At 44.0% G+C, this 11452-nt stretch overlaps 1 protein-coding gene across 1 annotated transcript in view; it reads left to right on the top strand.

Moving 5' to 3' along the window:
- The window catches only part of LOC126393560 (cell migration-inducing and hyaluronan-binding protein), a 184348-nt gene extending 173309 nt beyond the window's left edge, over positions 1 to 11039 (top strand). The window contains exons 5-6 of the mRNA XM_050049771.1: positions 4279 to 4515; positions 10856 to 11039. Coding sequence (XP_049905728.1) covers positions 4279 to 4515; positions 10856 to 11039 — 421 coding nt within the window. The remainder of the gene's footprint in view (positions 1 to 4278; positions 4516 to 10855) is intronic.
- Positions 11040 to 11452: the final 413 nt, after the last annotated feature.

Below are 11452 nucleotides of genomic sequence, written 5' to 3'. Positions count from 1 at the left end.
AAGATGGCGACCTCTCTAAAGCAAGGCCCTTGCTATATATATATATAAAAGCATAATTATAAGGCTACGAAAACCAAACAAATTTTATTTTATAGCGATTATACACTTATATAAACATATTAATGGGTAGAATATTCAGATTCAGATTTGACAATAAACCATGCCAATTATTACACACTGGCCCTTTAAGAACCAGAAGAGAAGAAAATGTGTGGGGCAGCATATAAACTTTATCCTGAATAATAACATAGTGGAGTGTATGCTACCTGTTATTTTATAGAAGGCATCTTTTAGAGGCAACTTACTGTATATTCAAACCAACAGCAACCAGAGCTTCCAAAACGGCGGAAGTCATTAATTTTCAATGACATCAGCCACGCGTCTTGGGCGACCAAAGCAACCGGAGGGGGTCCGGAGGGGAGTTAAAACTATTTTAACGTTATGGTAATGAGCTCCGACAAGGTTCAGCGACCAGCAATCGGAATGCTGACGTGCTTCGCTGAAGCGGATCCCAGAGAACAAGCCATGTAACTTTGGTTCCTACACCACACATATTAAGAAGTTGCTTACTTGCGTTCCCGCCCACTCAGTCCTTTATAATGTGTCGCTGTTCGATTACAGAGACCAAAATAAAAAGAATGAGGCTTGGGGTAGTTGGTTGGTCTGGTGAGTTTTAAAGTGTGTCATATTAGTAATAGAGGAGAGAATTGCAGGCTTTATTGTTTAATTATGACCTTTTTAGGTGTTCTATTTCTGTTTTCTGTTTTCATTAACCAAACATAACTTTCTGTAGGCCAACTATGAGCTTTTTGACTGGACAACAGCAAGCAGCAAATACGCTGCTTTCAAGCCAGTAGTCCGCTTTGCGGCTCCTTTAAATTGACAAACACGATCGAATGTTCGAATCATTTAAAGGGGAAGTTCCGTTTTTTACAACCTGGACCTTATTTCTGGCATTAAATATGGTTGTTTACTCACCCAGATAAGTTTGGTGTCATTGGAGTCCTTCGGAAGATATTTAGATCCGCGAGAGCTGCGTACATCCATATAGTGGGAATGATCAGGGCACCAACAGTGAGGCTCTAAATAACACATTATCTGCCGCGAAACTCGTTCATTTCACCAATATGTTTTTATGTCATCATCATCCTGGTCATTTATACTGACCTACTAACGTCTGACCTGGATGATGTCAGGCTACGAGTCTGCACTGCCTATAGGACAGAGGGTCAAGTTGATTAGAAGAAAGTAAATACAGAGGAGGGAGAAAAGTGTGCGCTCTTGAAGTCCGGCTTTCTATGTGTAAAGCGGGTGCATAAAGCCAAAGAATGAGTGTCAAATGGCTTGTGTAGAATGGTCCGCACACTGCAAAAACAAGACAATCCTCTTTACCACCGAAACGTTCACCTTTCTGTTTCTCACTTTTTGTCACTGAGCACTATGTAATAATAAATTCAAGTTTTGCATGAGAAGTGCCTCTGCTTTTTGTGCAGTGTGCGGGCCGTTCTACACAAGCGATGAGAAGAAACTAAAAAAATGTAAATTCTCATAGTTATTTACTTATCAAGCAAACAAATTCAAGGAAAATAAACAATTTATGCATGTGTGTAGGCTACTTACTCAATCGAAAGTTGCCCGTTCGGTCCTGCAGGCTTTGGCTGGGTCTTCCAGTTTACTTTCGGGACACGAAAAAAAGTCTCTACAACAGCATGGTTGATCATAGAAGTGAAATCCTCTGTAGTTGTGAGACAGTCATTTCTGGAGACATCCAGACGTGTATCTCCTGGCCTCAAATCCCACTCGGAGCAACAAAGGCATTCCTCCTCTGTTGGCATAGTGGAACATTTTCCACAAGAACACCACCAGTTAGCATCTTTTCTCGGACGTGCAGCGGTTTGTTGTTCTCTGACCAGCTGTTCCTCTCTCTGCCTCCACATCCTCCTTTCAAAGAGCTCCTCATCCGTATACTCTGGCTCAAAACGGTAAGGATGTCCATCATATTCAAAGTCGTCGTCCACAACCTCAAAATCTTGACAAATATTCAGCCATGTTTCAAAAAACTAACAGTAGCAAATTCCAGCTGTAAACAGAGCCGTGCTGCGGGTGTGCGGCGGCGCGCGGCGCACCTGGATGACATCATCCAGGTCAGAGGTTAGTAGGTCAGTATAAATGACTCGGATGATGATGACAAGCAACTCTAGTGATTCATAAAAACATATTGGTGAAATGAACGAGTTTCGCGACAGATAATGTGTTATTTAGAGCCTCATTGTCGGTGCCCCGATCATTCCCACTATATGGATGTACGCGGCTCTTGTGGATCTAAATATCTTCCAAAGGACTCCAAATGACACCAAACTTATCTGGGTGAGTAAACAACTGTATTTAATACCAGAAATAAGGTCCAGGTTGTAAAAAATGGAACTTCCCCTTTAAAGGGAAATTTCAGGTTATTTCAACCCGTCTCCTATTGTCCTAAATTTGTTTCAAGTGACTAGTGACATAGAAATAATAGTTAGCATGTTGGCCGTTAGCCTAGATACAGCCGTAGCGTCAGACCTGTTAAAACGTAAGTGAATGGGCATACCTTCAAGTGCAAAGTTAGTCCACTAAACAAGCTTTTTTTCCACAAAGACCGCCTCATATCGTTAGGATAAATGTCAGAGAACATACAGAAAAAGACATGTAAACGTGTTGTCTTACCTTACCGGTGTGGTGCCCTGTTTGTTTATCCCTCTAGCTCTGCTTTCCAAAGCGCAGCCGAAATATCGCGAGAACAAGCAGTATCTCATAGCGTGCCTGAACAAGCAGCAACAGCAGAACCGGACAGTAGCCTGAAAAGTTCATTCATTTATTTTATGAAAGATTTATAGAATAATGGCTGACTTTTTGCCAGACTTCGACTTTGTGGAGGATGAATTTGATTTTGCAGAGTTTGATGGCCGCCCTTATTTATTTGAGCCAGAATACACTGACGAAGAGCTTCGTTAAATTGAAGAACGGAGGAGAAGGAGAGAGAGAGGCGCAACAGGTAACGTTAGAGGACGAGAGAGGAGGAATGGCTGCTGCAAGGCTGCGTAGCTCTGGAGATTGGTGGTGTACCTGTGAATGCTGTGCCCCAGTGCCCACAGAAGAGGAATGCCTCTGTTGCAAGGAATGGGACCGGTTGCAGCCTTATTTTCAAGGTCTGGATGTGACCGAGGACGAGACATCTCCACCTGGAGTAACGTTAGTATCCAGCTGGGCTTTATCTAGAGCTGGTGAGATATATTTCGGCCGCGCTTTGGAAAGCAGAGATAAAGGGGTAAACAAACATGGCACCACACCGGTAAGGTAAGACAACACGTTTACATGTCGTTTTCTATATGTTCTCTGACATTTATCCTAATGATATGAGACGGTCTTTGTGGAAAAAAGCTTGTTTAGTGGACTGACTTTGCACTTGAAGGTATGCCCGTTCACTTACGTTTTAACAGGTCTGACGCTACTGCTGTATCTAGGCTAACAGCCAACATGCTAACTATTATTTCTATGTCACTAGTCACTTGAAACAAATTTAGGACGATAGGAGACAGGTTGAAATAAACCGAAATTTCCCTTTAAGTGATGAGCGACTAGAGACCAAAGCTGCCACAAATATTTTTGACAGTCATGCTTCTTGGGTGTCCGCAAAAAACTTTGCCTCTTTGGAAGCTTCTGGTTTGAAAGTACAGTTAGGCAAATGGACCATAGATCACAAACATATTCGGAGCAACAACAACCTTGCAGTTAAAATAAAATAATGTTCTTACTCACTGATGTACTGTAGGTTCCTGTGTAAAAAGAATGTGAAGTGATGAATACAGCAAGCACTATTGTAGATGCACGGCTTTGTTGGGGTGTGTGTTTGAAACGTTAAGGCAATAGAAAAAGAATGACTGTCATTCTGTTTGTATTATCATGGCTCAACAAGTCGGCCAAATTGGCTTTATAATGTATACCCTCAGCTGACAATCCCTATCACTCATATGCTGACATTGACTATGGAGTGATGCCACCCAAAGGAGCTTTGAAAGACACTTTTTAGCTGAAGACTCAAAACTCAGGTTTTGAGTCTTCAGTAAAAACCAGTGGACTTAATGCCTTTTTGCCATTTTTTTGAAAATCCTCTGAAATATGGTTGACATGTGATGTCTACATTAGGATCACTAATGCAGACACTGAAGCTTACTTCTTCGCCTCTCATGTCACTTGCGGAGAGACATTAAAATGTTTTTAATCTTCCCACACTGTTCTTAGATTGGATGACAGTGATACAGAACACAGCTATTTTGGGAGGAAGTACATTGGTGTGGGGACAGGAGGGACACTAGAGATCCACGGACAAAAGAAGCTGTCATGGACATTTCTCAACAAGACCCTCCATCCTGGAGAGAGCAACCAAAACAACTACCTGTTCCAGAGAAGTTGGGGGAACCGAGGCATCATCGTCCACATTATGAACCCCAAGACCGGACAGGTGCTGCATAATGACAGGTAAGGCTTCAAAGCAGATGCTGCGTCCCAGCTGCTGACCAATCCTGAGACATGTATATTAAACAGAATTGACATGGTGGCTGACATCTCATAAGCTGTTTAACCACAGGGTTGTAATGAGGGTAAAAAATATGCCTCTAAAGGCTCTGGCATTGTTTAATAGAATACAATATAATAGAATAGAATGGAATAGAACAGAAAGAACTTTATTTATCCCAAAATTCAGCTGTCCAACAGCTCATAGAAGACCAAAAAAACAACATTAAAATAAGTGCATAAATAGAGGTTACATTAAAATAAAATTGTCCATTACACAGTCCAGTCCAGTTGTGAAAATTTGTTAGTGTGTGTGACTGGATTCAGGAGGTATTAAACAGTCTTATTGCTGTGGGGAGGAAGGATCTTCTGAAACGCTCTGTTCTGCAATGCAGTGAGATGAGCCGACTGCTGCTGCTGCTCCGCTGTAGCTCCAGGAGGCTGTGGAGAGGGTGTCTGCTATTGTAAATTATAGCTTTCAGTTTGTTCAATGTGGCCCTCTCCACCACAGTTCTTAGTGGATCCAATCTCCTGCCGAGCACTGAGCCAGCTTTTTTAACCAGCCTGTCCAAACGCTTGGTGTTTTTGTCTGTCAAGCTGCTCCCCCAACACACTGCAGCATAGAGAAGTGCACTGGCTGATGGAGTGACCTCTTTGTTCTGAAATCCACCACCATCTCCTTGGTTTTGGCTGTGTTCAGGTGGAAACAGCACTTACTGCACCAGTCCCTGAAGGCATCCACAAGGTCCCTGTACTCCTGTTCCTGATCGCTCCTGATACAAGCCACAATAGCTGAATCATCAGAGTATTTTTCTATGTGCCAGGACTCGGACTAGAGTGTGAACAGAAACAGTGCTAAAACAGTTCCCTGTGGAGCACCAGTGCTGCTCCTGGCCATCCCAGAGTAAAACAGTTCCCTGTGGAGCACCAGTGCTGCTCCTGGCCATCCCAGAGACACAGCTTCCAAGCGTAACATACTGAGGCCGCTCTGTCAGGTAGTCTGTTATCCAGGAGGTCAGGAAGCGATCTACTCCCATCCCCTCCTACCGGTCTCTCAGTATGGAGGACTGGATATTATTAAAAGCACTTGAAAAGTCAAGGAAAAGGACCCTCACACAACACCCTGGCTCCTCCAAGTAGGTGTAGGCCCGGTGAAGCATGTAAAGAACTGCATCTTCCACTCCTATGTGCTCCTGATAGCCAAACTGGACGGGTCCACAGCATCAATGACCTCTGACTTCAGGTAATGGAGGACCAGGCGCTCCAGGGTCATAATGTGTGATGTTAAGGCCACCGGTCAGTAGTAATTTAACTCAGCCGGGCGCCCCACTTTGGGCACCAGTACAAGACAAGATGTTTTTTACCGCTCCGGGACTTTGCTTGTTTGAAGACTCCTGTTAAAGAGCCATGAAAGGGGCTCTGCTAGCTGTCTTTCAGGAGCCTTGGACACACTCCATCCGGGCCCGCAGCTTTCCCTGTACGCAGCCACCTGAGCTCCGCTCTCACCTCGTCTGCTGTAAAGGACAGTGGTAGTTGGCCGTGGGTAGTGGATGCTATAGCTGTAGCTGTAGCTGCAGTAGTGGGGAAGGGGCTACTTCCAGGTGACAGCGGAGCAGGAGCAGCAGCAGCAGGTGACACTGTGGAAGGGGGGATGGATGCAGGGGTTGGGTGTACACTGCCCCCTCCATCAAACCTGTTAAAGAACAGGTTGTTGGCTTTGTCCACATCACCATCCATAACCTGGCTAGTCTTCTTTGAATAGCCTGTGATGTTCTTCATTCCCCTCCACACCTCTCTGATGTTGTGCTGCAGCTTAAGGCCTGAACATACTCGGGCGTACTCTAAGCGGAGCGGACTCCGCGAGGAATGTCCGCAGTCATTCGGGCTTTCATAGTCGAGCGCACTTCCGCATTGTAGTTTCCTGTAAAAATGTCCGTGAAAAATCCCCGCGATGTGAAAAATACATGCCGAGCAGTCACGGGTGTGCGGTCGTAAAATCTGAGCTTTGCTCGCACAGGGCTTGCGGACATCCGCTTTGAGTCCGCGCGGACCTCTGTGGTACATTCCGCCCAAGTATGTTCGGGCCTTTACTTTCCACCTTTTTTTTTAGTCCACCTTTTACTGTGTCAGTCTCCCCTTCAGCTCATGTTGAACCTCCTTAAGCCTCTCCTTGTTCCCTTGCTTGAACGCTAGCTTTTTCTGGTTGAGGAGCTGTTTGATGTTATTGTTAACCCAGGGTTTATTATTGGGGAAGCAGCGTACAGTCTACTGGCATCACAGTGTCCCTACAGAAGTTTAGATATTCTGTTAGAATATCCACCCTACTGTCCATGTCCATATTGTCCTGTGGCTCCAGTAGTACAGTCCAGTCTGTACATTCAAAACAGTCCCTGAGAGACTCACTGGTCTTCCGGGACCACTGTCTGACTGAGTGGGTGGTAACAGGCAACTTTATTAGACAGGGTGTGTGTGTGGGCTGGAGAGAGACCAGATTATGATCTGATCTGCCAAGAGGTGGTAGGGCAGAGGCACTGTAGGCGTCCTTGGCATTTCCATAAAACAAATCCAGTGTCTTATTCTCCCTGGTAGGACAGTCCACATACTGAACAAACCCAGAGAGATGGGAGGAGAGAGTGGCGTTGTTAAAATCCCCCATTATTGCAATGAATGCACTAGGATGCTGGGTCTGAATCCTAGCAACAGTTTCATGGATGACGTTACACGCCACTGTCATTGCTGCCCGCGGTGGAATGTAAACAATGATGGCGACAATGTGCGAAAACTCCTGAGGCACGTAGTACGACTGCCAACAGTTCAATATCCTGACAGCAGATCTTGTCCTTCACCGTGATATGTCCAGGATTACACCATTTATTGTTCACAGGCAGGATCAGTCCCCCACCTGTGTTTTTGCTGCTCGCATTCGCGTCCATGTCTGCTCGCACAGTAGAGAAGCCCATTAGGTTCACACAGCTGTCAGGCACGTTGTCATTCAGCCACGTCTCCGTGAAGCACATCAGACTACACTCCCTGTAGAGTCGTTGGCTCCTCACCAATGCCAGCAGTTCATCACACTTTTTGGATAATGAATTTACATTCTCCGTTATTACCAACGGCAGGAAAGGCTTGTATCTCGAAACGGCTTCCTCAGCTCGGCCAGTATCGGGTGTTTAACTCCGTAAGTCCCTCATGTACACAACTTTACTCATCACATTTGAAAAATTTACAATCATTAAAAAAAGAAAAAACACACTCAAAAATGACTCAAAAAAACAGGAACTACTTAGACTTGTTGCCACTCTAACCGGCGCATCATTCGAATCAGTGCAGGGATATTAAATTTAGCAATTGATGTCATCCTTAATAACCTTTCATGATTTACAGTTCATCACATTTTTTTGTTCCAAATAGAGGTCAGATAAATTAATATGCAGCTTTTATTGTGGTAAAAGATGATGGTCATTTTCAGAGTGGGTGTTAGGGAGGTAGGTTTGTGAACCCACATGCAGACAAAGACAGATACTTTAAACTGGAACAAACAGGTAATTTATTAACAGATGAATAATAGAGTAAGGGTGACTAGAGTTCGAGGCAGGAAGGTGCAGGGAAGCTGAGCTGGAATGGGCTGGGAGAGGGGTTCCAGAGAGTAGTGGTGAATGGAGCTGATGTGATCGAAGGTGGTTTCTAAGTGAAGCAGGAGTTCCAGTGCAAGGGAGAGCTGAAGTGATCCCAGGCGGTTTTTCTCATAGAGCAGTAGTGAGGTTTAGTGGCAGGAGTCAGACCAGGGGAGGAATGCTCCGGTCAAAGGGATACAGGTATTTTCCAAAAGTTTAACATAATGCTGCTAGCCTACCTCAAGATTAGTAAAACCGCAAAAACAAGAGTCATACCATCTCAGACGTTGCCCGGCAAATGGGAACCATGAGGAGGCCGCAAGGAAGTCAGCAACAGTCAAATGCCTACAAAGAGTAAGGCAGGTCCTGAAAAGTCGCCTGAACAGAAAGAACAAGGTCTGAGGCATCAACACATACACCCTGAAGTCATCAGCTACCCCGCTACTATAATAAGCTGGCCAAAGGAGGAGATAGAGGCCACTGATATCAAGACAAGGAAGGTTCTTACAATGCATGGAGGGTTTCATCCCAAGTCCAGCACCCTGAGACTGTACACTCTTACCTGGTCCGGTCTGGTGGCTTTGACCTGAGCTGCTGGATGGTGTTGGCGAGCTGCAGTGGAGTGGCGACATTAGCTCCAAGTTAGCATTGTCTTGTTCGATGGCAGATAACTCTATAGACTACATGAAAAACAGCGCTTTAAACAGTGACTTGTCCACTACACATTATACAATGTTTAGCCAACTGAAAGTGGGGCTGGTAGTTGAGCCCATGGCTAAGTAACTTGCCAACGTTAGCTAATGTTACCAAGGCTAACCTGTTGATCAGTTAACAAGCAGACATCACAAATAATAGCTGTGTCCCAATTTAGGGCCAGCATCCTCTGAGGGACGCGGGGCCTAAATTGGGCCACAGCTGTTATCTGAAGAAACTGGTAAAACTAAACAACTGTATGCAAGGCAAAAATGTTAGAAAAGAAAGTTACCAGGTTCCGTTTGCGGCAGTGTTTTGCTTTGGTCCACCCTCGCCTCCAGCATTGCCGTGGCTGAGTTTAGAGCTCTGGTCACTTGGCACGCCGGTCTGTCACCTAGGACCAAGTCCAGGACATCGAAATGCGGATTTCTCCTTGACCGCCCATTGCCACTTTGGCCGAGGTCCTTCTTTTGGTCCCGGTAATCTTTTTTTTAACTTTATAAGCTTGTTGCTTATCTTTGTTGCTGGTCTCAATAACCCCGCCCCCTTCCCCATGACGTATGTGGTTCGTTCTTCTAGTCCAGCAAAGAAGTGGTACCACTCTGGAACCGGTTTTTCTGGCCCAGAGCCAGTTCTTTTGTCTGTCGAAACAGGAAAACTGGTTCCAAATTAAGCACTGGCCCCGAACCAGCACTGGAACTGCTTTGGTGGAAAAGGGGTATAAGTGTCGTGAGGGGGACCGAGGACTGGTGAGCATCAGAGCCACTGTCTAGGACGAAACAACCAAGATCCAGGAATACATCAGGAAGATGGCCCCCAAAGATGAGCTGCAAAGTGAATACCTCAGGCAGCAGAAACCCAAGAATACAGAAGAGGAAGATGAATCATCATGGAAGGACAAGCCCCTAGGCGGCATGTACCACCGAAAGAATGTGGCTGGAAATGCCTGGACTCAAAGACAGTACAGAAGCACCAATCATGACAGCACAAGAACAAGCACTTAGAACAAGATCAATAGAAGCAGGGGTCTGTCTCAGCACACAGGACGCCAGGTGCAGGCTGTGCAAAGATGCTCGTGAGACAATTCAGCACATAATAGCATTGTGTAAGATAGAGGCAGGAAGAGCGCACATGGACCATGATAAATAATTAGTGTTTTGTGTCCTTTCACATTCCTATTTTGAGTCATTTACACATTTGATGTACATGTCAGTGTAGTAAATAAATAAGTTTGTGTAGGTGTCCTTTTTATGAATCTGGTACCTTGATTTTTAAACCTGATAATGACATTATTAATTTGCACAAAAAAAACACACACACATTGTTACCATACCTGCAGTATATTTTTTTTGACACCTATGCACATTTCTTGGCTTTAATGGTAGCATAAATTGTGCATTAAAAGTGATATAAAGTGGTCTGCCAACAATTATGTATTTAACATGGTGAAAATTTAATGAAATCAATTAAGTATTCGTTTTGATTTCAGAGGGTTTTCTAATTTCATCCCGAAGTGTGATGCACCTCTTTTACACCTGTCACACCAGGGTTGAACTAGTGTACATGCAGATATAAACGCTTCATGTCCTATATTTACATCATGTCATCCCCAAAACATGCATCATTCCATGGCATTTTAATTTTTTTGCCCTATAATCTTCCTTGTGTTTCTATGCCATAGTATGTTTGAAATGAAGTAATCATGACCCCCAAGCGGGGTTGTTATCTAATGATATACTGTACAATGAGGAATTCAGTTACATTACACTGGGTCTGGTGGTGTACAGCTTTCATAGAAATGTGAACACAGGCAGTATGTCACTTTTTGTAATGGAATTTTCACTCCAGGAAAAATCATCACATTTAAGTTGAGAAAAGTATTTGTAGTTGGGCAAAGGATTGGGAAAAATACAAGACAATACAAACTCACAGAAATACATTAGTTGTTGCTGTCTACTGAACATGACATGTAAACACCCCTTCCTTCGCTCCGACAGGTTTGACACATATCGTAGTAAGGATGAGAGTCGCCGCCTTGCAAAGTATGTGGATGGTGTGGAGATGGGAGTCATACTGGCCATGGTGGTCAATGACGAGGGCTCCAACAACTTGGATGACTCGGCCAAGAAGAGCCTCTCCAGGCTGGGCAGCCAACACATCAACAGTCTAGGATTTCGGTGAGCTCACAAAATATTGTTTTTGAAAAGTAAATCACTCTTACTTCTGGTAATTTGTGATTGAAAATTTAACTTTGGTTTTCTGAAACAAAGACAAAACCAATGTTCATAATCAAAGTAATAATAGATTGACAAAAGATGCTGATCAGTCACATGATGTCAAGAGAGAAATGCACTATATTCTGTAGAGCATTCTTTTTATAGATTGCTGTGAATTAGAGTTGAATTATTTGCTGTGATGTTACAACCTCAGGTGAGTCACAGTGTATAATTGTCTTTTTAATTAATCCCTTTGTCTTTTTCTAATTACTGTAATCGCTGAAGCTTCTAGGGACGTTTCGGTACTTAATGATTTTCAATACACTATTTCTTATTAACACCTGCATAATCTGTTAAAATTAATTTAAAAGCTCTGCT

Source organism: Epinephelus moara, chromosome 1 (assembly GCF_006386435.1).
Source record: "Epinephelus moara isolate mb chromosome 1, YSFRI_EMoa_1.0, whole genome shotgun sequence".
Classification (NCBI taxonomy): Eukaryota; Metazoa; Chordata; class Actinopteri; order Perciformes; family Serranidae; genus Epinephelus; species Epinephelus moara.
This window is presented reverse-complemented; position numbering and strand designations above follow the sequence as displayed.